The following is a 27,496-nucleotide window of genomic DNA, read 5'->3' on the forward strand; positions in this document are numbered from 1 at the left end:
TTCAGAAGTGATTCAAGGTTTAGATCATTTTCAGTTTGTGTACAGGCTTCGGAAAATGGATACAAACACTTCCTTTGCAGCTGTTATCGAGTAAATGAAGAGAATAAAACAAACAGCAACACTTTTCATCACGTGCTGTAAATGTTTGTGTTTGAGAAATCATGCCTGACACACATGCAGATCACAAAGCTGGGGGCCCATGCAGGGACCCTTGAGAGAAACTATAATTTGATGGTTATTTCATCCAGTGATTACAGTTTGAATCAGATGATTTATCCCCACTTTCACTGAATATTAACAGTTATGTGAAATGAATAAAAGTGAAACACTCTTCTCTGTTGTGATTTATTAATAGCAGATTCTTTAGACGGGTGTCTGTGGCCTCATGTATCCATTAGTCTTATGAAAAGTTTGAAAGCCCACACAGCTGTCTGTCAGGACGTCGGGGAGGGACTTTCTGGACACTGCGCAACAAGTCCTGGTGGATGATGAGAGTGAATGACAACACGGCATGCAGTAGCTCAGCCGGGGGACGGACTTTAAATGGATAATTAGGTACGATTTTTATTTACCTCAGCCACGGATTTCATCTCTGCTGCCGCTTGGAGAGGATATGTCGCAGTAAAGTTTATCCGGACTTTGAAAGCGCGCCGGTGGAAGTTTTTCCAGCACATGCCGCAGCACAGAAAACACTTTGGAGGAAACATTACAGGAAAGAATGGCAAAGGTACATCGCTCCTCAGCCTTGATGTTTCACATTCCACTCAGGTTTAATCGCCAAAGTAACGCTGCGAGTTTACAGCTGCACAAACCGCAGCAGGTGACCAGCAGGGCATGAGATCTGGACTGCAACTCGATCACAGGCTGGACTTGAACGTAACGGAAGGCAATGTGAAATGGTCCCGACTTGTCACAGAAGCTGGGAGGATATAACTTGAAAAAAGAAGACAAAAATAAAAAAGCAATAATATCAGTCAACCATGAGAGCACTGAGTTTGCTGTGCGTAATAGTCGGGCTGTGGGAATCGAGCCTGAGCAACAGAAACTGTCCGGATCTGATCGTTGACAGCTGTCACTGCTCGGCGGAGAGGTCCAAGGAGCTGAGCAGGCAGCACGTCCGAGTCAAAGTTGTGTGCGATGATGTGGACTTGATGGACACCCTGCAGCCCAGCTTCTTACCCAACAGAACCGTTTCCCTGTAAGTAGGTTTCATGAACACCTTCTACACACACTAATCAGCATGTGCATGTGTGCCCCAATATGTTTTTCAGGTAACTTGATCTGGACTTATAGGAAACAAAAACAGTGAATCCAAAGTTCTTTTTTTTCTTCTGGTATTACTGTTTAATGGATGGATTTTTTTTTCTGGGGGGGCTTGGAGCTCTAAAGGGCCCCCTGAGATCCTTAAATCCCAGTTAGAGGACCTGAATTCATGGGCAAAAGCATTAAAGTGTTATAAATTGATTCTGCAAGGTTAAACAGCTCTGACACAGTTCATCAGTCTTTTATCCAGGATAAATGAGTTTTAGAGGGGCTCCACGCAAATGAAATCAATCAATAAGTGCATCTTATATTTTACAGAATATTATCCTTGAGGAATTTGGACGGACATGTTGATACCTATGGATTAAAATATCACAGTATGGTTATTAAAGTGACCTCAGCTGCACTCCTCTACAACAATATGTTAGAAACAGGCTTGCTGTATCTTTGAGGAGTGAAGAAAAGAAAAAAAATAATAGATAAGATGACTTTAATTAGCTGCCAGTAAGAAATATGCTTGCCACAGTTTTACTTTTTCATTGTATGACCAAGAACCTTGTTAAAACCAGCGAAAAGAACTCCATTATTTTATGAATACTGATTATATATAAATTCATTCCATATTTTCCCATTATATCCCTGTCTGTTAGACCTGAAACAATTTGAACAACAGAAAATGAATTGCCGACAACTCTGATAATTGATTAACTCAAGTGATTTAATCAGGCAACAATTCCAAACCAAGGCTGATTCAATGTGAGCAGTTATCACTTTAAAAAACAAACAAACTTTTATATCATTTAAAATGTAATATGTTTGAATTAGGGACAATTAGTCCGATAAAATAAGATATTTGAAGATGAAATGGTCAAACATATCTCAAAAAATGATCCAAAATTTAAAGTCTTAAATCAAATAGTTTTGTCATTCATTCCATTTATATGGTGCAAAAAAGCTGGAAGCTGGTCTCACCAAGTTCAGTATTTACTGGTGGGGTGTCAGTGGGGTACCAGGCCTGGGATCTGCTCTGGTGAACAGTAGATCTAAATGGGAAAAGAGATGCGATATATGAGACAGCTTCAGAGGGAGACATTTGAGAACTAAAATGATAGTATGTAGTTCTCTTCCAGCTGCTTGTGAAGATCAAGTTTTTTATATAGTGCACAAAATCTATCAATCTTGAGGCCATTATGAACATGTTATTGTGACAGTGATAGGTCCTTATAAAATGTGATTAAAATAATGGCAAAGAAAACTACAGCTCAGTGTGCTTTTGGACCCTTAGTGGCCCATGCTTGAGAACCACTGTCCCTGTATTTACTACACTGGAGCTGCACCTGTCTTATGTTGTTACACTTGGCACCTCTGCACAAATCTTTGCCTTTCTCTGCGCTCATTAGGGATATCATTTGCATTGTATTCAAACGTATTCAAACATAGATCTTGCGATTGGACAGGGAGAAACCTCCCTCAGTATTCATCTGTGCCTCTCTTGTAGATGAAATAGCACTTCACACACTGGAGGTTTAGATAACGTCCCCCACACGTTGCCCCTCTCTCCGCAGGTGCACAGATTGACTGCTAGATTAATAGACGGGTTTTATTCTTGGAAACTTGAGGTGTGCCTTCGAAGTGTAAAAGCAAATGCTAAATTTAAAGGCCCTTGACAAGTTACAGGCGACCACTCATTCTGAACTAAGAGCACAGTTGATTAATGGTAGCACTTTGCTTACTGCAATTTATTTGGAGTGGTGTTTGCTTCCGTGTAGGCCGAGGTGCTTTTGTTCCTTTATGTGGAGAACGGTGAAAGGCTTTGTTTTTCGTTTCAACATTCATTCATGTTTTTTGGCTTGCAGACACTAATGAAGTTTGATTTTTAAAGTGGTCTACGAAGATTAATAACTGAATGGAAGCAGCTTGAAGCCTCTCTCACAGACTGACACCTTTCTCCCAGTGTGAGAAATGTGAGTTTGTGTGTATGCTGTGTTATGATTAGACCAGTACAAATAATCCTGTCCCTCATTCAGTCCTATTCCTTGGTGAACTAAATCCTACAGCGGAGCTCCAACTGGCCAGGAAGCAGTTTTCCTGCGTTAGGAAACGTGACCTTTGTCAGGCTGAAGTGGCCTCCCTGCTCACTCTTTTGTTTAGATGTGCTGTGCAAATAAACAGATATATCAAGGGAAGTATGCACATACCGTTCTCTCCCTGTAGACTGCCCTACAAATCTCCTGAATGTCCTCTTCATTTTCTCCTGATCTCACCACCCGTGTAGACTGTGAGCTCCACGTAAAGCCATTTCCTCAATGACAACTCAAGCACAGTGTGTCAAATTCAAGTATTGTGAGACAGATCCAAATGCCACCTCTAATTAAAGGCACAGATTGGGCTTTGTTGCTTTCCTTTTTGCCATTTATTATTGTATCTATAAAATGTTTATGAGGAACGAACCCTGCAATAATGCAGCGCCTTGCAAATGCCAAGAAAAACAACTTAACAAGCAAATGAAGGAGCATTAGCATAAATAAGAGAGATGAAAATGAACCGTCTGCAAGAGTGTATCAGTAACTCTCTGTGCAGCACGACACCCTTGATTAACACCTCCGACTGTTTTCCTTATCGTTTGTGTGGGGGGGACCGGGAGTTGAGAAGTTTGGAGCTCGGTCTGACAGCTCTGTTGACCTTGGGACCCGTCTGGTGTAAGGATTTTCAACGGTACCGAGCAGCAGACGTGCTGCTTCTCTGCAGAGAGTAACAGCTGAAATTGTAGCCGACACCTGTCTCAGGCAGGAGTTTCTACCCATCCGGGGTAGAGAGGAGGAAAAGATTGTGGGGGAGACAAGGGGATAGAGTGAAGATGGGAGATAGACATGGAGACTCAGCGAAAGAGCTATTCGAGGGACGGAGGGAGTGGGTGAGAGAGAGAGAATGTGGGGGAAGTGGGGATGAGAGGTGAGGGGAAAACGATGCTTGAGAGCTGATTGAGATTATGTTTGTATGGGGAGGGAACAGCTGACTGTAACGGAGAGTCTCTTCACCACATGCAAAGAAATAGACACTTACATGACTGGAAACTCATAAAGTTCTTCCAAAGTTTCCCCCTCCTACTGAGCTGTTGTGTTGCAAGCAGATCTGGTTGCATCATTTGCATATTACTCTGACCACTTGTTCTTTACCTGCTGAGTGTAGCGAGTCCAGTGTGTGCGCTTTGATTTGACTTTCACAGTTTTTCACACAATTGTCTTGATGTTGCAGATGCAGAACTTCATAATTTATTTAGTGCACAGTTCATATTTGTTGACAGCTGACATTTTACCTGCTCTTATTTCTACCAAGCAAATAAATGTTTGAGGGAGGGGTCACTTGTAGTGCTGGATTATCAACTGACTCTGCAGCTCTACTGGATTTTGACATCCCCACAGCTTTACTTTTTTAGTTTAGATTTACCTAACCCCTTAGCTCTCGTAGAGTCGGTTTCATCCACTGCAGTCAGCTGTTTTCAGCAAAAAAGCCACTGATGGCAGTGTTACAAAGTTAGCGACTAGCTGGTGACCATTTAGCAGCTAAAGAGAGTCGGAAGTTGGTGGAGACCAAAAACAGAGCTAAAAGAGAGCAAATATGGACTTATGCATGAGGTGGCAGGAAACGTGACTCCAAATCAATGTAGCTTTGTGTCTGCTGGATGTTTAACAAAGCTAATGTTTGCTACAAGTCTACCATATATATGTAAAAGTTAATAAATAATATGTCAATGTTCTTCTCACAGCTTTTTTTGTAGCAGAAAGAACAGTTGCTGAAGGTTCAGCATTAGATCCCTTGATATTGTTAGCTCACCCTTTTGTTCTGGCCTGCCTGTGTTCATGGGTTTTACTGGAATCATGCTAAAGGTACTAAATGTTTGCCAAGAACTGGTAACATTACCTAACACTAGCAACATTGGCAGAGACATAACATTACTAAAACTGCACGTGCAACAGGCCAAGTGTCTTAATCAACTTCTGCGTAAGAGATACTTTGTGCAATACAAAGTGCAATTCAAGAGATGGATGCACTTTGGTAAAAACACTTTTCATCAAAGCACGAATGTGTTTATTTGTCTTTTGTCTGTTGTTATATTAAAGCTTTTAAATGGAAATTATAAGACATTTCTTTCATAGCTTTGATTTTCATTGTCAATGGATATTTTTCGTCATAGCTTTTGTTGACAAAATGAATCCTGGCAAACAGCTAAGTAACAGGTTATGATAGTTACAGCTTGTCATCAAGATCTGCTTTAGAGTATACACTGACACCAGCGACAGCCGTGGCCGTAGGTGTTATGTTTTTGGGTTGTCCATCATTCCGTCTGTCACATTCTCCAGGAATGGAGGGAATGGCACAAACATCCACTTGGGTGAACTGACTAGAATTTGGTGGTCAAAGGTCAAGGTCACTGTGACAAAGCATGCAGGTTCACTAATTCATACACTAATTAGGATAAAATTCTGACATTTTATTTTCAAAGGGTCAAAGGTCAATTTTACTGGGACATCATAATCTTCTGTAAAAACACTTTTCTGTCCAATATTTGTCATGACATCATGACTCCGGAGCAGAAAGGTAGATTGTAGCCATATTTTACATTTGGTTGGATACTAATATAATATTGTAATATTGAGTAACTGGGCCACTCATCTTGTGTGTCCAACTTGAAACTGGGGTCATTGTATTGTTTTTTCTGTGCTATGTGTGAACCAAGCATCCACATTTTAGAAGTTGTAGCTTCTTTGCAGCAACATCCATGCGTAAAGCATTACTGGATTTGCTCATATTGAGTTTTAGGTGATTGTCGTGGCACCACGTGACGAAGCTCTCTGTCAACTCTCTGTACTCTTTCGGTCAAATCATGTATGTTAACTTCCATTTCACCAAAAAATACACTTAATGCTTTTTATTATACTCCTTCGCACTCTATATTCTATATGAGTCTGGGCAGACAAGGATGTAAACTGCGACTTGACTCCTTGGCGGAGACACATAACCATGAGGTGCTAATTCCAGTTTTTACTTAAATCTATTTTGAATTTATGTAACTTTTGCAGCGCAGCAGGAGAGACACAATGCTTCTGATTTACTGCACTTGGAGCTGCTGAAAGTGATCCTCTTCTGGATTTATGCATGATCTTTCATGGAACCATGCTAAGCTCCTCCAAAGCCTGGTTGTCTCCTGTTCGAAAGAGAGAATGAAACAAGGGCATTTGGTCTGGACCGGACCCAAATCTGGAGGTGTTTGGCATAAAGTAGCCAGGCTCTGCGGGCTCTCATCATCATCATCATCATCTCTTCAGAGACAGACAGGAGGGGCTGTTTGCGGTGTCTAGAGGGAAATGATCAGGACGGAGCCGTAGCTGCCTCCAAACCACTACAAGAACATGTCAGTCAACATGCCTGTGCAGAAAAGGACCCAAGAGACACCACAGGAAGCCTGGCTGTAAAATCGCCAGTGGGCTTTATATAATATGCTACTGCCCTGTAGGTGGACAGTTTGAGATATCATCCACAGCATGATCAAAAGAGTCAGTATCGATCTGTGTGCATCTTCATGAACAAGCATGGCATGACACACAGCACAGTTCATTTTCCGTTTTTTTTTTCCTAAAACAGCTTTCTGCATACACATAATATTTTCTTTATTGCTATAAATACAATTTTGTGTATTTTTCTTCTCTCCCCACCTCTCATATTCACTCCTGTTCTCTCATTTTCGCTTGCTGTTATTCCTTTGGGGCTTTTTTCTCGTCTGCCGAGGTGCTGCATGTGCTCTACCCTCTTCAGAGTTCTGAGTACTTCTACATGAATATTTCATTGACGTGCGCACATAGCCACTCCATATTCTCCTGTGCATTACCTCACTGACAAAGCTGCGAGTGCTCGCAAGCATTGAGACATTCCCAGTGTAAAATGCCTTAAATGATATGTCACACATGTACATTGAGCGCTGGCTGCTAATCTAAAGAGAAGGGCATAAATGATTCCAATACAATATGTTGTATCTAACATCTCAGTCATGCCAATCTTTTTCTCTCCAGCCCTCTGTTGGCTTCTGTCTTTCTTATCTCCAAAGCTTTAAAAAAAAAGAAAAGCCAAAGGTTCATCTCTAGATGAGTGCACTTTCCAATATCAGTCGTCTAAGCCCCAGAGGGCGTAATACTTTTAGATCCGCGGCACTTTCCCCTCTTCGATAGCTAAAGCCAAGAACATTTGCCCTTGCGTTATCTGTGCGCTCAAGAACCGTGAGGTCAGGGCCGATCTGTAATGTTGTTGCATGTTAGAAGCTGCCAGTCTTCTTAATAAGTAGCTATTGATTTATCTCTTTACTCACACCGGGTTAGTATTTTTTTTCAAGGTTGCTTCCAGGTATCTGTGGATTCGTATTGATACATCAGTCTGAGATGGTGCAGGCACACTGGCCCCCAGATTGGCTGTGTGAAAATATCTGTAACTACCGTTCATGTAGCATGCTTTAAATGAACAGCTGATCAGTTTGGCTTTCGACGATCATGATTCACCGATCGAGAGTTCATGACCGCTGGAGGAGAGAGGAGTCAGTAAATTGTGCTACAGTCTTGAAAAACCAAGAATGTGTCAAAACCCAGACTTCCAATTTAAAAATATTAGGTAAAGATAAATACAGTGTCTGCCAAGGATACTTCTCTGCTTTGCTATCCCTGCCCCCTCCCTACACCACTGAGTAAATACTAAAGTTACTTAAAGGGTCATAAATTTGAGAAAGCAGAGGAGGCCAACTTAGAAGCTTGTTGTCTTTTCCGTTTCCTGACTGGCTGTAAAACAAGGTGATTAAAACCCTGATGTGTGTGTTGCTTCTGTTGCAGGGTGTGATCACAGTGGGAGGCATATTAGCTCTCCTGACTGCTTCACAGGGTCCTTGGCAGGCCATTTTCAGTGCTGTGTGCTGCTGTGTGTGTGCACATGCATGTCTCTGTGTGTGTATGCATACTGTGTTTCAAACCAGGGAGTTGCTGTGTGTTGGTAGGAGTCTAGTGAAGTCTTTATATTGAGTGTATTGAGCGTATACTTGTCACTCAAAATGCCATCATTACCTCATCCATGTATTGCTCAGCTAGATCAACACAAGAAGTCATTGATGTTATGCGGTAAGGGTCAACTGATACTGGTTTGCCAGTAGGCCGTTTTTTAAACCCTTATTATCAGAGGAAATTGGCTACGATAGTGGCCGTTGGCTGTGCCACCTCCACCAGTTATGCATAAAATGCACTGTGGCAGTTAGTGCCTTTAGGCAGGCACGCCAATACTAGTAATATCAGAGCTTTAGAGTGGCAGTGATTGTCATTCAGCTTAACCGCTGGCAACTAGCCTAAAAGTCCGTAATTCATAGTTTGCCTGTTCTACAAAATTTGAACTCAATTACTCCATAGAGCGACCATCAAACCAAAACCATGGGAGAACTGTAGGATCTGTAGTCAGCTATTGTTTCTTTCCTTAAAAATCCACTATTGGTCAACGTCTACAGGACTATATTGTTATATCACGTAACGGCGAGATGAGTATCACTCTACTCCAGCAAGTAATTATAGGTAGCTGGAGGGTTTTAACATAGCCGACAATTTCCTTAAATCACATAGCATTTGGAACACCTACCTGCCATCTCTTTGACTTTAGGATTAATGGATGCATATTAATTGTTCTAAATCTATTGAGGTTTAGTGTTCGACATTTGTGAGTAACTAAGGTTTTAACAAAGTAATCTCAAAGATACAGATGAGTTTGGAAAATCACAATTTTGTCAGCTGAGATGACACGGACAGACAGAAAAACTTGAACTGGAACCTGAAATTTACGAGCTTTTTTCCCTGTTGGTCTGTTGAACTTTGGCCAAGTACAGACACCAGTTTGCAGAGAGCACATCAACCACAGACTGCCAAAAGTTTTATTATGGCATTTGGTCAAGTTACTCACAGCTGATATATCTGCTGCCAGTGATGTTTGTAACTTTATCTGGAGAAAACAAGAGTCAGTGCTGCCTACAAACATTATTTCAGTTAGTCAAGCTGCATGGAATAGATTGCATGTGAATGTATACATTGCACAGCACTAATGTTTGGCGTCGTTCCCAACAAGGAAACATCAAGCCCAGCATGTTTGAGGGTGGGGTGAACTGACTTTTTGGCTTCGCTACACGTTTTCTTACATTTCTCTTGGCAAATAAAAAGAGCTCAAGAGATAAAATGTTCATAAAAGATTCATTAGCGTTAGAGCTCAGCGATTTCAGGTGTTTTGCCAGCTGAAATGTAAGAAAAGCAGCTATTGGACCCCACCCTTATGCAGGACTACATCCCCCATAAGCTCACTTGTTTCAGATCAAGAGAGAGAAGTTTCTGCTTCTGCTCATTTTTCCTTTTGGATATCAAAAGAGCTCCTTTTATTCAGCAGTGGCACACAGTGTAAAAATGTAGAGTGACCCCCTAAATTCTTCAAATGAGGCTATTCAGGGGAACTTATTGTGGCCAGTCTAGACAATGTGATTTCTCCAGAATCACCTCAGCGTACTTCTGAAGTGAGTCTCCACTTTGGTCTATTTAATTCTTGAAAATACAAAACAAGTGGAGACATGTCAGTCCTTTGGCATTTGTGAATTTGTACAACTAAAACTTGTGACTTTTTCTTCACATTTTCTGTCCTGTGAAAGGTGGTGTCCCAGGCAGATGCACTACACTGTCAGCCACATGAAGCTCTGTTACATATATACATCTGTAGGTAACTCCTGAAGCAACGTTTGGTTCCCGTCCAAGGTCAATGTTAGTAGATATGAGATGTTATTTTGGTTAGCTGTGTCCAGTAACCCGATCTTCTAAAATAACAGAGGGTTTGGCTGTTTGAGGAAAAGTGGCTAGAAACCTTGAGGCCAGCGGATCCAAATGTTTGTAATAGTTCACATTGTAATCTTTACTCCACTTGGTCCTCGTGATTGGTGTGCTGGATGGCGTCCGTTGAAGCTATTTTTGATTCTATTCTCCTGTAATAATATAGTTGGACGTCTCTGGTGCATGGCAGGACGATGACTTTTTAGTTGGACCTCACAGAAATATCCCAGCTGTGGCAGGAGACAGAAAAAAAGAGCTCCTGTTGTAGACAAGAATTAATATGAGTATTGCTGTTTTCAGTCACTCCGACTGTAGCTTCAACCTTTAAGGACTGAAGCAATCTGTGACTTGGCTGCAGCTATGGAGTATTTCCACTGTTGGTTATTTTTCTGTTGATTGCGTTGTCTCTAAATCTTCAAATTGCTTATTTTGCCCAAACAAAACTTTATAGTTTTTTAATTTAAGTTCACATAAGAATAAGAAATGAAAAGTGGTCAAAACTTGAAACAGGACTTAAATGACAATAATTTATATAAATAGTTGCTCATTTTAATTGATTCACTAAATAACTGTTCCAGCTGTAATAAGATATTTTAACATTTAAAACAAACGTATTAAAAAAAGTCTTAATGTTGATATGATATAATGGGAAGTAAATCCACCCTCTATGCCATACGTGGGGAGTTGTGAAATTGCAACATGAGGGTTACAAGATATGAGCTCGTGGTCAGATGTTTTGTAGATAAAAGTACACATCTGTCTGTGGCTGGCACTGAAACACAGTAGGCAATGACATAAACCATTTGCTGCAGCCCACAGACAAAATACTGAATCCGTGCACCCCTCCCTCATTGAAAGCAGCTTACCCACAGAGAACATAATTGATAATGTAAATACAGAGTTGGACGGACGCTCCAGAAGTTTGTCACGGGCTGTTTACATAATGTTCAATTCTGTTTTTCCTGTGATTTCCTGGACGTTACGCAGGAGCCTGAGATAGGCACGCAGAGGTCGGCAAGCAGACGCATGCACACAAGCACACACATGCACGCAGCGCAGCACAGCACAGGACACGCTTGAGTTTGCACAAACAGAGGCCGCCTGTCCCTGAGTGGGACGTCCGTCCGCAGAGGGAGGTGTAGCGGTCTGGGGGAACAGAAGGGAGACGTGGGACAAAACACAGTGACAGCTTTGGTATCCCATGATCTCAGTGTTGACTACCTTCACTTCATCACACCATCTCTATGTGGCTTTGAAAGAAGAGCTGCTGCAGTTTTTCAGAAGTGACACTGATTTAGAGAAAAGCCATGGAAATAAAACAAAAAAACTCCATCTGGCTTCTAAAACTGAAACCATTATGAGGGTTTTGGTTATTTTTCAATAAATTTGTGTGTGAAGTATTGCGAAATTGACCAGCTGAGTCTTCCAAGTGGTTTCTCAACATGTCCAGTTGACTCCACACTGGCTTATATCTGCTGCAATTTTGTGCTGTCGGAGATCATTGTTTCAAGAAAAACCCAAACTGACAGAACCCCAGCAGGATATTGATGTCTGAATCAACAACAATAAAAATCCATATGAATTGTTGCTTACACACTTTTGCCCCCCCTAAATGGCTGCCTGTAAATCTTATAGTCCACTCCCACACAGCTTAGCTGTTCTGACTGATTTGTGGGAAAGGGCTATTTTGTACACTGAGGCTCCAATAAGTTAATTCCTGTTTGCTAAACCCAGCCCCTTAAGATTGACTGTCCAATAGGGACTGAAAGCAGCCACAGCAGGCCTGTCCAGTGTTGGACGAAGCGGCTGAAATATACCATTAGTAGGTAGGTAAAGAGTTTAGTTTGTTTGTGGGTGGTGACTTCCAAATGCCAAAACGCAAGAGCAAACATGTCAGGAATGGATTAAAGTGTGTGTTTATCTGCTGTAAACTGCTGTAATTATGTATGACCAAGCTTACAGTAGTAACCTAGCGTTATTTACAAAATCAAGTGACATGCCATTATATATTATACATGGTTACAGGTTGCATTAATGAAATTCAGGGCTGGAGCATTCACTACTTGGGAGACCAAGGTGCTGGTGTATCGTCCAGCTATTTATTTGATTTGTGGAATTTTCCATTCCAGCAGCTTCACTTTTCTCTTGTACAAGTGAAACCACGCTGTTTGAAATCACAAACATTAAAGCATAAATCTAACCACCATGTTGCCTACCACTGACCGCTTCAAGTTTGTTTTTAGCAGCCCTATATCTCACTCTGTCAGTTGGTCGGTCAGTTGGTCAGTCGGTCCCACCCTTTGGCCGCCACAGTTTTTGCCCTGGGAGGCTGAATTTTGCCATGGAGGTCAAGTGTTCGTGAGTGTATGTGAATACATGAAAATCTGGATAAATGCATGTTCGTGAAAGCAGCTATTGGGAATTTGAGTTAATTTAGAATACTGTAATATAATACAAGGGCAAACCAGCTCTACTATGCAGTCCGTGTCTTCTACGTCAGCAACTGGTGGAAATGTTGAATTTTTTGGGTCAGTTATTTCATCGCATACTATTTTCTCTGTCCCCTATGGTATTAAATGTTTATATCTTGTATGGCTTTGTTGATTCTGTCTTGCACTTGCTCAGCACTGTCCTTTCTCTTCAGACTGGTTTAGCCACTACTTCTTGGTAAATATGTTTAATTCTGAAATAGTTGAGACGTGATATTCTCAGAGGTTTGCTTTTGGGGTTGACCCAAATGTAAATACAATCTTGGATGTTGACATGAATTTGCTGACACAAGTTTGTGTCCATCCTGGCCTTTTGCTGAGAGGGGACTTCCTATCTTCAGTCCTGCTTTTCCTGCCAAGACAACTGTTATCACTCTGGGGAGAGATGGGTACTTTCCCCAAAGAATATGCATAAGCAAACTTGTTAGATTGAGTAACAAAATAAACTGGCACCCATGAAAAATGTGAACTTTGTTCACAAATGCTTCATGACTATTTCTTCTTGTCTGCTTTGTCTAGAAAAATATACAATCTTCATACCTTCTGTCTCATACTTTTGTGAACAAATATTTAGTTCTTTTTGTGAGTTTATGGCTAGTTTGCATGTCTGTTTCTGCAGTGTGCGAGTGTTCACTGTGACATTTTCAGTGTATACACTTCCGCTCTGCTCCCCTAGCAGTTTGGCCAGCAATTTGCTCGTTCAGCACAATGCATTGTGGGATCCCTCTGCTTAATCCTGGGGTTAGAATTGAGTATACGTTCCCTGCAGCCATAATGAGCACTCTGTCGTCACAGAGGAGACCAGTGACACACATCCCAATTACCCATATCCCCTTAAACCTGGCCAATCACTCAGAGAACCTTGTTAAAAGAAGATGGGAAGGTGGTGGAGGAAGGATTTGACCTTGTGGAGGAGTGTGTGTGTGTGCATGAGTATGTGTGTGTGTGTGTGTGTGTGTGTCTGTGTCTGTGTCTGTGTGTGCATGTGTGGTCATGTGCTGACAGAAGATACGCAACATCACACATGCAAAGAAGGGCCTTTTCCAGAAGATCACACGGGCATAAAGCCACAGCGTCACAGACCCTGCAGCAGATGATTTAAGAGCTGGCTGGAGCAATCAATATTTTAGCAGATATGAAATCCAGAAACGCCATCCGAGGTGTATTTAAAATGATGTGAATCTGAGCTGTAGAATAAGCGCAATATAAATCATTAGGCGCTTACCCTGTTGTACTGTAGCTCAGTATGAAATCCTGTGTGTGTGTACGTGTGTGTGTGTGTGAGTGTATGCGTGTGTGAGGGGAGGGGAAAAAACATTTTTGAGGGTTTTACAAAGCTGAACTTTTTAACAGAAAAAAACAAAGGACAATAGTTTCGAACTGTGGATATCACAAGCTTAATTTCTGTTTCTGCTAACTGCATTTATTCAATGTTTCACCTTGTTTTTTTAAGACACCTTTAAAACATCTAGCGTTGTTACTACCACCACTACTTTAATTACTGTTAATAGTACCTACTAGTACTACTACCAACTACTGTCAAAATCAAAAAGATAAACTATCCAAGCCCTAAAAGGTTGGATTAAGACAATGACAATCAGCAACAATCAGAGCAAAACCTGCATTTATTTTTGACTTTTTTTCCAACTGGGGAACTGCAACAAGCTCAAACATAACTCTGGTGTATTATGAACTTGATGAGATAGTGAATATGTTAGCAAAATAGCAAACGTGTTCCTTGCAACACTACAGATTTGATTCTGGTATATCGTATATATATATATATTATATATATAGATATATATATATATAATAGAATATATATAGATATATATCAATATGTATTCAGTTGCTCAGTGTTCTAGTATGTTTATCAACTAGTTGCTAACATTGTCTGTGTGCTGTCACATACACTCATACAGGTACAATTATTGTGAAATGTATTTCCATAAGCTCCTGAGACTGGCTCAGTGTGTATCCGGTACCTTCTTCCCATTTACAGCAGGAAGACAAGGCCATTTTCCGTATGGATGGGATGCTTTAAGACTTCCCTAGCCTTATTTTTGCAGTGTCTGGCATGATTGTATGTTAAGAAAGGTAGAGCACTACTTATTGTACAGCTCAGCCATAAGAACCACTCACTGCAGAGCCCTGCAGTCCTGTTCAGTGCTGTGATGTTCCTCAACAGGACGCTCTTAATGGTGCAGGAGCAGAAATTCCTTAGTATATGAAGGGATATCTGGAATTTCCTCAAGCGTATGAGGTGAAACAGTCTCTGCCTTGCCTTTCTCACCACATAGTCAGTATGCATCGCGCATGTCAGGCTTTCAGTGATGTGGATACCAAGGTACTAACCCTCTCTACCGAGGACCCATTGATATTAGGGGGTGCGTACCTCCTCCCCTGCTTCTTCCCAAAGTCCACAATCAGTTCCTTAGTTTTGCTGACATTCAGGAGTAGGTTGTTATCTTGACACCAGTGGGTCAGGTCCTCTGTTTCCCTCAGATAGGACTTTCCATTTTTTGCAGCTGGTTTTTAAACCTTTTTTTTGTGTGCGCTGAAAACAGTCGTCTGCTGCACTGTGTGCGAGTATGAGTGCTGAGACTGAATGAAAACAGTAACGTTGTCGAAGTTGTAAAAAAACTGAGGGCAACTGCAGAGACAGATAAAATTCATTGTGGGTTTCTCACTACGAGTAACTCCTTTCAAAGAATGAGAAGCAACTCCACAACAGTCATTGGGTTTTGGCTTAAAAAATAAAAAGTGAAATACTCATTGGTTCACTGACATCACCTATTTCTAACTGAACCTCAAACTTTAAACCAGTTAGAAGAACACAGACAAAACAGTACAGACAGAAATCTCTCAAGAGAAACTGGTCTAACTTTGGCAGAAAACATTATGTTTATAGAGGCTGATTTAGAAAATATATGTAAGTGCCTTTAAATCTGGAGCAATTCTATTCTTTATTTCTCGTTTATTCATTTTTATCTGCCTTGTGTAACATATTTTGAATTGTTTAAAAGGATTTACACAAACCTAGCTTCCCTTGCCTTTAACAACACATAACAGCATCTGTGCACTACCCCTACTGTCCTGTTGTATCACTCTGTTTGCAGCAGTAACTAGCTCTTAGGTGCCCATGTCTGAGTGTGGCCTGGTTATGCTGGACAAACAAAGAGGAAGTTATTAGCTGGCTGGATGAGTCGACTTGATCCCTTGTCTGAAATGTCTCTTGCACTCGAGCAGCAGGTAACACAGGCCTTATGTGGTCTAACAAGTCACTGTGGGATTCCTACAAACATAACAACGGACTTTCCTGTATGTGCTGTGCTGTGTGTGTGTGTGTTTTAGTGTGGTTACACTTCCTGTAAGATTTTGTCATTCTCATTTCTACAAGATTTAGGTTAGAGTTCGAGTACTGAAGATTAAAGTAGTAGGGTTGAGGGTCAACGGAAAGACCTCACAAAATAAGTGTAGGTGTGTGTGTTTATGTGATTGCATTGTTGTCTGTGTTTTCACTCTGGTGCGTTAAGGTTTGAGGGAAAGTTACAAGTGCGTTGGATGATGTGACAAAATTGTGTGTGTGTGCCAGTAACACACTTGCACTGCTTTTCTTTTCTTACCAGACTAGTGCATCACTTGAAGAACATATAGTTTCTCTTTTCACCGTTCAGCACAAAAATATAACCAAAAATACTGAAGACCATCGGTGAACTAATCCAAACGGAGGCACTGCATCGCCTCTGAATATTAATTCATCGCTTAAGGATCTCTGTGGTGCGTTTCATTGATTTGTTTGCTGTTGTAATGTGAGCAACGGGTGATTGTGCTGAATCTGCATTTCTTTAAGCTTTTCTATTAGGCCGGTATTTTGACATAGAGAAGTGGAGGACGAGGGGAGGTGGGGGGTTGGGTTGGATCATCTTAACTACAAACGATCATAAACAAGACGTGGCCGGGATGAGTAATTCACAGCCGCAATCTCATCAGACATAAATCCTTATCTCTTGCCAACATATTGACAGTCAGAGGATAAACAATTTATCCGCCATTTGAATAAGTAATTTCCTGCAGTTCTATTTTTTAACAAATGCACCTTGGTTTACCCGTTCTGTATACTCAACTCATCTTCCCTTCCCTTATATCTCTTGCCCCTAAACAGAAACCTGAGTAACAACAAGATCTCCCTGCTGAGGAATGGCTCCTTCTATGGCCTGGCTGCCCTGGAAAAACTGTGAGTACTTACATCAGGCTCTCTTTACTGGTTTGTCCTCTCCAGAGTCCTAATAGCTGTCATCGCAGGAGCCATATTGCTCTGTAGCAAGTAAAAGGCAAAATGATGGGGGTGGGCATGGTGGGAATTAGGAGATCCTTGTCGGGGGTTTACCCTGCAGGAGGCTTGCCAATGATTTTCACCTTTCAGCCCTTGTGCTTAACCTCAACTGCCACAGTAAATGTCTTAAAATGGATAATGTATAGCATCACATAAAGGCTTAACACAGTGCAAGATCAAATGGACAGATGGAGTGAATGCGCCGAGTCCATGTCGATGAGCTCTACATTACATGCAATGTCCCAGAGGGCTGTATGCGTGCAGCCTGATGATGAGCTCTATGATGGCCGCCCCCTGAAGTCAACTATTGATTGCTTTCACCTCCGCCCAGCCCAGTGATCACTGCTTTTTCTACCTGATGGTGACACTGACATTGGCTGATGAGGGGGAAATCAGAGAGGTGCTGAAATCACAGGAAGGATGGCTTGATAACTCTCTCCCTTTCAGTCAATCATCCTCAGATGTATGCATAGACACTCTCGATGACACTAAGGCGCACACATATTAAGCTCTCACACACACAAAAGCTACATCAGTGGCTGTTTTGAATATTATTACAGTCACTTGGCCCCCATCTACCTCAGTCTCCCTGACAGTTAAATTCAGACTGCAATAATGTCAGTGGAATAATTCTACCCCTCTTCCACATCTTTTTGGGTGGCTGTGATCCTGGTCGACCTACAGGATGATGTCACCTGTCTCCACGGGCCTTATTAGTGCCATTAAACCGCTCTACTCCCATCCCTCTAGCCCCGGAGTGATTGAGAGATGATTGCAAGGCTTTTAAAGACACTGTCGAGACTGACCTCTTGGAGCAGCAGTTTGCGTGCCGTTTTCCTTCTTTTACCTAACTCTCTGTGTGCAACCTGTCCATCCTGTCCTGCCACATGCAATATTTTGGCAGAGACATGTCTGTTGCTAGCAGTTGATGCCAAGCCAGGTAGCCTCAGTGAGTTGAAAGTGGCGGCCAGCTGTTCCCTCGTCTGGCCCAGCCGACTGCCTGCCTGCCTGCACTGCCGGATGAGTGGCTGGATCTGAGGGTTGTGCTGAATTGGCAGCTGATTGACAAGCTTAATAACGCATGTGTATCTGTTTGCACAGCTAGCGCTGCAGCTGTGGTCCTTTGGGGGCCAGAATGGAAACACATGCGAGCCCAGAACAAGCTTCTAAAATAAAAACAAAATAAGTTTTCCCAAATTACTCATACTCAAACATATTTACTTCTTGTGATATTTAGCCATACTGATAATTTAGATTGTTTTTTCTGAGACATGTTTCTCATGTTTAACAAAAAAGTACAGCTGTCATACAGTTTTCTTGGTATTTAGTCATAAACCACATATTCGACAAATTTCATCTTACCTGATGATGGCACTCTGTAGGGGTGAAGTTGTTGAAATTCATCCTGAGGCAAGCATAAATGCCTGTACCACATTTCATGACTCTGTCCATCCAGTTTTAGATATTTCACTCAAAACCACAAATATGAACTTAGTGGTGGGGTTCGAGGAAAAGTCTGGAGATCACCAAAGTCAACATGTTAATTCCTTTTCTGGAGACCATGAATGCCTGTGCATGGCATGGTAGTAGCTGTTGAAGCATTTCAGTTTGGACCAAAGTGATGGACCAACCAACTAACAAAACAACATTGACATCCCTGGAGCCACATCGCTGGAATGGATGGAAATTCATTAGTAATGTGGCTTCCCAGTTACTCTGGAGATCCACAGATCACAGTTTTCAGGAACTGTTTTTGGTAGAAAGTAGGTCCAGTGAAAACTGTCCACAGTCTATTAAAGTGACATTGTTTCTGGTAAAACTTGCGGCTTTTGGAGAAAGATACCCTGACTTTTCCTTGTATGGGTTAAACTCCATTTCCCACAATGCAAGCAATGTCTGCAGCCATGGTGCCTGGTAAATTTCCATATATTTCAAAATCCATACCTCATGGTTGTTAAAAAATCAAACTGAAAATAACCCTAGTGATATCATCAGAAGTAGACTGTGGGTTTAAGCCTGCCATTGGTCAGAATTGTCCTCCTCTTCTGCTCTCTTTCAATTGCAAAATCAAGAGAAATGTCATTTTATCCAGCGTTGAAAATGAAGTGTGGAGGCCTGACTATGCGTATGTGCCACAAATGCAATTCCAATTCCACTCATTGTATTGAGCTTGAGCAAAAAATCTCAGAGGCAGATGTTTGAAAACATGTGCACATAAAACCAGAACTATCTGCATGGTTAGATAACACTAAGGGTAAGTGAGAAAATGGGTTTTCACTGTTATTTGGGTCAGCCGGCTGTTTAATCAGAGGTCAGAGGGTGCAAGCAGGAAGCCCATCCATGACATTGAATGTAGGTCTTTTTTTTTTCATTGCAACCTATGAAACCTCACTATATGCACCATTTTAATACTGCCATCATCATCATGCCATTCAAGTCAAGCACAAATGCACATCAGCGACTTCATTAATCCCTCAAGGAAAGCGCTTTTAACGTGATTTGCCTCAGCTCAGATAGTGTCCTCTTAATGGATCCCTGTATGTTGGATGATGGCCTGGATCCCCCCATATGGACACAAACCCATTACCATCAGCCAAACTGGGTCCCATGGGAGCAAAGCAGGAACAAAGCCCATCACTGTTCTCTGGTCAGGACACTGAATGTAGCTCTTGCTGCTTCATCATCGGTTCCCACCGCAGAAGCTCCCAGTGTGTGAAGAATCTGTGAAACGGATGAGGCTGGCATATTTTGTCAGTTTTCACACTGATTCACACTGCATGAAAATTGATACTGTGCTATGATAATGTTTTATAGATGTACTGATTTGAAATTAGATTTGATTTAGCAGTGTAGCATTCTCTTGTACAATATGTGCACGATCCACATCATGTAGAATTTGTAGCATCTGTTCCTTCTTTGATTTACACACTTTTCACCTTGGATTAAAAAAATTGAAAATTAAATTTAACAGGAGATTGATTTTATTCTTACACAATCCCACAATAACTTTAACGACACAATAGCTCAGAATTCTATGTTGATATAACGATAAGGTAAAAGTATACTTTTGAAGTAAGTCCTATTGGCTGCTAGCATATTGTGTGTCTACACTGTAGTGGTTCTTTGTATTGTTGTGACAATGGATGTGACAGCAGGTCTATTCTTAGCAGACTGTCTAAATGTTTTATATTGACAGCAGCCGGTCTATTTTTTTTATGTCTCTTTGACCAAACAGTATTTGTCTAGCCTGAATTTGGAGGCAGGCTGAATAGGCTGAGTGGACCTCGTCTCAGGACAGAGACAGTATCAGAATTCAGAATGGCGTCTGCAATTGCTCATTCTGAGAAGTCGATGTCAGAGGTGTGAGGAGGCCGTCCTTTAAAAACTTTTGCAGCTCCTGTTGTTCCCATCATGCAGGTGACGTTTATTCAGACTTCCTTGTGAATGCTTCTCCTTGGGAGGTGATTGATGAGGGCGTGGCAAACCCCTGAAGGACACATCCAGGCTGGTTGTGCATAAGAATGCATGACAGGGTGAAGTCCAGACTCCAAGAGCAGAGTGCAGGTGGGAAACGCTCAAGGATCACATGATCGTAAACCAAAATGACCCTGAGGTTATCCACAGCGGGTCAAAGGTCAGATGTTATTAACAGGGATGGCAGAAGAAAATTATAGTATTATTGATCAGTTTTAATCAATAATGTGTGAATAAAGCTTCAAAGATTTTAAATACATATCACTTTGTCACTTTGTCAATATTATTGTGCCACGATGTAGTTCTTAATTGAGCTTCCTGATTATAAAACATATAAATTAAATGAAAGCTGATGACTTCTTTTTGTACTTACACTGAAACTGGGTGTTCATTTTTTTCAAGAGCACTGAAAAGGTGCAATTAATTCACCAGATTAAAATCCCAGAACATATTTCAAGTTATTGTCACAGCTCCTTGTTTCTATTTCCTTTAATTTGTTCCCAGTTAATTTAGAATTATGGTCTAATTAAGACATATTTGGACATTTTTATTCTGCCTCAGCATGTGCACGCTCCTTTGTAGTTTTGATGTTGGAGAACAGTCATTTGGAACTAAATTGACGGTGAAGTATAAGAGTGGTAGCCTACATTGTCCAGATTTTCCTTTATTGCCTCAAAGTATGGCTGTTTTTTGTTTTTGAGTTTACCTAAGAGAGGACATGAATTAAGATGAAGCCTTAAATGGACTAAACACAGTCTTGAAGTATGAATAGTTTTATTGTTATTTTACATGGGACCGTTGCTGGGTCACAGTTGAGGCGAAACATGTGAGCACCATGAGTGTAACAGATTTACTGACCAAGTTTGGAGACACAGAGACGACAGAGTCTTCTTCTGTCTCTCCTGTTTCTCTTCTCCTGGAGGCCATTCATCACAGATTGTCTCCCAACAATAAAAAAAATAGCAGATGGTTGCTGGAAAGCCGGTAATCTTAATAGAAACATTTGTGCTATTTATTCCCAGCATGGGAGTTATTTCTTGTTTTGTTTTGTTATCCTATTTGGAAAATAGTAAGAGAGCAAAAGGGCCTTGCATCAAAAGCATATCTTGGAAAGATTTGCTTCACACTCTCCTTGAACTTTTGCTTTGTTCTCATAGAAATCTCTCTGACTGATGAGTATAATAGTTCCAAAATAGGATATAGTTGCTGAGCTGTTAACCAAAGTATCTTTCTTCACAGTTCAGACCTTCTGAGAGCCCTTTCTCCATCTGCTGCAAAATCGCTTCTGTTGGTTTCATGTTTTAATTTTGAGTGTAGGCTAAAATTAAGGTGTCCTTACATAAGTGACTAGCTATCTTTTTTTTTTTTTTTAACACTCCCTTCTGTTCCTCAAAGGCAGCAGAGAAATCTGAGAAAATCACAAACATCCCATAAGCACTACTCATCCACCCACTAGGAAGAAATTGCACTCCAGCAGTGTTTGAGAAATGTTAATCATCGTCCCAACTGGGTTCAGACTGTGCAAACGTTAAAGTGGAAAATATGCATCTCTTCATTACAAACCTGTGTGAGTGTATACAGTATATACTGTACAAAGAAACAGCATGTTAATATTACCAGCTTTACATTGATGAATTTCGACTGTTTGAAATAGGCTCTTTGCTTGTGCTATATGTCTCGCCAAGAAAGCTGAATAATTAATTTAGGCCCCCTGGTCCTGTAGTATTTACTGTATGTAATAGCTCTATAATGCAAACACACACAGAGCAAAGTCCTTTGCTGTTTGATGCTCTGGCAGCGGTAGCTACAAGCCTGTCACAATGCGTTCACACTCAGCTGGTTTAATTGGACTGAACTGTCTGACTGTCCACCTTTTTTTCCCCCCTCTCCTCAGTGAGCTTTCAACACATATTTATTTACCATCCAGTTGGTGGTTATCTGTCTGTGTGAGTGGTGTAATTCACAGTGTGTGGCCAGGCCTTTCCTCAAAGCATCTGCAAACTGACCCATGAATATTTAACATGTGAATAAATGGTTTTAATAAACAGATTCCACATTAGCACCATGGTTCAGGCCAATATACTTACTTACTTATATACTTGTTAATGACAGAGCCAGTTAGAGATTTTTAAAGGGATGATGAGCGGTGTAAAGTAAGGATGCTTTTTAGTTGTATTTCTATGAAAACCTAAAACTTTGGCTAATATACAGTCTACTGTGTCTTCCTCTGTCTTGCAACTCCCTTTATTATTTATTTATAATTATTTTAATGATTAAATATTTAGTCCACAAAGTAGTAAACAAGAGTCTACAGCCATGCGAGCAGCTCTATGAGGCTGTACTTACAGCCTGATGTTAACATCAGCATGCTGACATGCTGATGTTAACTGATTTTTAACTGTTAACTGTTTTTTAACTGATGTTAACTGATTTTTTAGCTCTTGATGTTTATGACGTGTACCCTCTTCATTTAGCATGCTACCATTTGCTAATGTCTAATAGCATAAAAAGTGAAGTTCATTTGAGGATATTAGTTTAGCAGTTGTTTGATCATGAACCAAAGTATTGGACACATTCAAATGTTGACTTGATGATGACGCTAGATGAAAATTTGAGGTTAAGTTAAGTTTTTACAATTCAGCCTGAGGGGAACATGAATGTATGTAGTAAATTTCACGGTAATCAATTCAATAGTTGTTGAGACGTATTACTCAAAAACACAAATTTCGCTCTCAAATTCAAAAAAATTCAAAATCATTGAAATGTTGACTTGATGATGATGCTAGATGAAAATTTGAGGTTAAGTTAAGTTTTTACAATTCAGCCTGAGGGGAACATGAATGTACGTATCAAATTTCACGGTAATCAATCCAATAGTTAAGAAGTATTACTCAAAAAACACAAATTTCGATCTCATGGTGGTGGGCCTACATGAAGAGTTCGCAAAAGTCACGAAAGAGTAGGAATCATCATCTCAGAACCATGAATGTCTGTACCAAGTTTTTTGTCACAGTCTATTTCAGTAAATCTAGAGATATTTTACTGCATGAATTAAATCAATCTGCTGGTGGCAGGATCACCAAAGTCAGACAGATTTATGTTTTTTGCACTATGAATGTCTCCACAACATTTAGTGGAAATTTATAGAATAGCTAGAGTGAAATATTTCAGTCTGGGGCAAAGTGGCGGACCGACCTACAGTCTGACAGACTGACAGACATTGCTGTCACTAGAGGCACAAAAACCGCCAATCACAAGTTCTGAGAAGTCAAGGTGATGTCTTCAAATGTCTTGTTTGTACAACCAGGAGTACAAATCTCTGAAATATTCAATTTACAGTGACATAAAAAAAAGAAAAGCAGCAAATATTTAGTATTTTTTCTGGATTAAACAACTATATTATCAAAACTGTTTGATTCTGTCAAGGGACTAATTGTTCCACTTAACACTTATTGGTCCAAAACATGATTTTTTTTCCATTTTTGGGATGTAGTTCTGGGTGTTTTCACGTGGCAGTGTGTGTGTGTGTGGGTATGTGTGTGTGTGTGTGTGTGTGTGTGTGTGTGTGTGTGTGTGTGTGTGTGTGTCCTGACCTGATTATTAGCCCCCTGAACCATTTTGGGATTCTTCTTGTTTACTGGAAACAAGCTGACTTTATGTTCACACATCACCAACATGTCATTGAGAAATATGATGCTAATGAATGTGGGTCATCGTCTCATTTCATTAAGTGCGCATACAATAGAATACATCATGCAGCATCACTTTCCATTTGGATGAGTGCCCAAGTGGCCGCAGAAATCTTCAGTTTTATTTGCTTATGTACTTCATGTAGAATTTGACCTTTTGTGAATCTGATGGTATTTTGATAATAACATCAACATTGATCTATTTTGTGATACTCTGAATAATTAAATACTGTTTGCTATCAAAGAGAAACTGCTGCTCAGTCTGGAGGCTGTGCCTGGAGCATGTGTGTGGTCTGGTCAGTCCTAGTGTGTGCACTTATACTCCCACTGATATGTGCGCGTGTGTGTGTGTGTGTGTGTGTGTGTGTGTGTGTGTGTGTGTGTGTGTGTGTGTGTGTGCACACCGTATCAGTGTAGCTGTGTGATGTGGTAATCATCCACATTCTGGGAGGAATCTGCCCATTAGTGTCACACAGTGAGCAGGCAGATGTCCTCGGGGTCACATGGCTCGGGAGAAATTGAGCAGGCTAAGGTATACAGTGCAGTTTAAATTAATTGGGAAGCACTTCAGTAGCTTTTCAAACATTAACCACAAATGTTGGAGTTTATACTGAGGGCTGCTCCTGCTCTTCAAACACGCAGGGCCGGGGGAGTAGAAAATGGTTATTGTTTAAACATTCATCTCATTTGAGCTGCTCCAGCTGTATCTACAGTGGATTTGTGGGGCAAGTCTCCCCAAAGGTAGTTATCGTCTATAAATTCTCAAATAGTGTCCAGGGCTTTTATTTACCTCAACTGAGGAGAAGGGCCTTTTTTTTGAAGGCAGGGTAATATCAGTGCCAACAGTTAGATTTTATTTCCTCCGTTCTGTAAGTATATTTAATGTAGTGTATTTAAAAGGCTCTTTTCTTATTTGCTTCACTTTGAGGTGTTCAAATGTTGTTGATGTAAGCTGTTACCACAAATTCACTGCATGCTCTATCTGTTTTACTTTAAAAGCCACAGGTGGCTTAATCTCCTCTTTTCCCTGGAAGGACTTTATAGTAAAATACAAAAGATGTACGCACAGGAAGTGTGTACACTGAGCAGCAGTTTTTGTGGGTTGTACCTCAGTACATAAAAGAAAAGAAAACAAACCCAAAACATACAAAACAACTATCAGACCTTCATCTTCATTTCTAGTTGTATATATCCATGTATCCCCTATATCCCCTATATCTATCCAAGTGCACTTCTTCATCTTTCTCACATATGTCCATCTCACAGTATATTAAAACTAAACTATATACAATAGAACCAAGGGAGCCTACATTTCTATTATTCACATCAGGAAAAGTTAAGTAGCACTAAGCCTCAGTGGATTCAAACAAAGTCTGCTTGTGTTGGGGTTATAAATTCAATCCACATCCACCAAATTTAGTCAGATTTATCCTTTTGAATCCTCAAAGAATAAGTCAATTTTCCATTTTAAATCTTTCCAAAATTATGCCATACCAATCATCCAATGTAGGTGGACTTCGCCACCTTCTAGTGATTAACTTTTACTTGCCACTAGAAGGGTCTGCGGCATCTTCTTTCAAAGTGCCCTGTTATTGCTGTATTGTGCTGAATTTACAATGCAAGCCGTTGAACTCATAGTTTCTTTTTTTGCAACCTTCATTGGAGTGTTAGATTTTCTCTGAGGAATTTATTGCTATTTTTCTAAGCATTAGTTTTATTTTCGTACAAGGTCCTGATAATTGTTGCAGTCTTATCTGGCAGGTAAAATTGTATGTTAACACAGCTTGTTGTATTCCAAAGGTGGACCATGGGTGTGTGTGAGGGGATCGCAGGTGGATTGCAAACATATGGATCCACTTGTAACTGGTGAAAAATAGATATTGGTATTGTTTCTTAGCCTATCAATGCCAGCTTTGTTGGACACGTGGTCTCTGTCTTTCACATTAGCTAAGACGAAAAGAAACCTATGCCCTCAATAATAAGACTAAACATAAATAGGATATTGGATACGTTACACTTAAAGGACCACTGTTTCAGATTAAGTAACATCTAGGCTCTCCTAGATTATATTATATTTCATTTCTGTTATCTTCTGTACACAGAGCTTTCCAAATCTTACACACTGCACCTTTAATTTTACGTACATAAAAGCACCTCAGTATGGTGTATGCAGTGACGTATTGGTCTGACTTAGACCTAGTTTGACAAACATGTTTCTTATTGTTATTTTTCTTTATTTTATTCTGTAAAAGCAGTCCAGACAATATTTTCATTTTCTAGTGTATGGTAGGCATTAGTTTAGTGATTGACACAGCAGGAATGTTCTGGTTTGATTTAATAACAGTGTTGAACCAAAGACAAACAGGTTAAGTAAATCAAGAGCCCAGAACTGCCCGTGGGCAGCCATCTCTGTGTTAGACTGGTGACATGTCCAGATGTACCTTCACTCAATGTGTGCATGGATTGGCTCCGGCTCCTTAAATATGAATGGGTGTTACGCTAGCTGATGTCTGGGCTTAATGACAGAGAAGAAATATGTATTCCAAGGACAGACCAGTCGGGAGCACATGGCTCTGCCCTTGTTTGTGTATGTGCATATAGACAAGGAGGACAGGGAAGCAGACCGGGGGGCCTCTTGAACGTATCAGTGCTGCTCCTGCCTAAATACAAAGACGATGCTGGGCAAACTAAACCAAGGGCAAACTAAATAGTTAAAAAATGTTGTGAGTACGATATGAAACATCATTAAATTCTGTCTGGAATCCACCAAAAAACAGCAAATATTTCTCCACATAGTGTCAGTCTAAGGTTTCTAGTGCACTTCAGAGCTGTATTCCAACACAAACTTCACAATTTGAATTACACACTGCAAATACTTAGAGTTTGTTTGATCCTGTTTGGAATACCAGATGTGTGGAGCTTACTGACAGAGGACACTACTGATCATGCCAGACAGTTAATCATAGGAAAGGATGCAGAGAAGGATGCTAAATCGACTTTCAAATCGTTTCCTCTAATTGTTGAAACTTTTTGGCATCCACCCTGTTGTATTATGTGGTAGACCCCACCCGTCTGGAACCTCTGCATTTTCTAACACACAACCATAATTTATAACATTTATTTGCAGATACTTGGCTGGCTCAGGTCTGATGACTATAAAATGTTGTTGTGTTGCCCGTGGTGCCATCGGTTGTTTTATGTGGCTTTAAAAATGACCTCATACCAGTAAAGTTGCCAGTGTAGCCAGTGTAGCAATCAAAGCTAAAGTTGACACTAGGTAATATTTTGTGGATAATAGAATGGCAATATAATGCCAAAAATCACATTATTTGTTGGTGAATATTATGATAACAATATACAATA

General features: G+C 40.6%; 1 protein-coding gene across 1 annotated transcript in view; it reads left to right on the top strand.

Moving 5' to 3' along the window:
* The first annotated feature begins 438 nt into the window (after window positions 1-438).
* The window catches only part of adgra1b (adhesion G protein-coupled receptor A1b), a 153,798-nt gene continuing 126,740 nt past the window's right edge, over window positions 439-27,496 (top strand). Inside the window, exons 1-2 of the mRNA XM_019274589.2 lie at window positions 439-1,198; window positions 16,800-16,871. Of these exons, the coding sequence (XP_019130134.2) occupies window positions 981-1,198; window positions 16,800-16,871 (290 nt within the window). The 5' untranslated portion in view covers window positions 439-980. The remainder of the gene's footprint in view (window positions 1,199-16,799; window positions 16,872-27,496) is intronic.

Source organism: Larimichthys crocea, chromosome III (genome assembly GCF_000972845.2).
Source record: "Larimichthys crocea isolate SSNF chromosome III, L_crocea_2.0, whole genome shotgun sequence".
NCBI classification, from domain to species: domain Eukaryota; kingdom Metazoa; phylum Chordata; class Actinopteri; family Sciaenidae; genus Larimichthys; species Larimichthys crocea.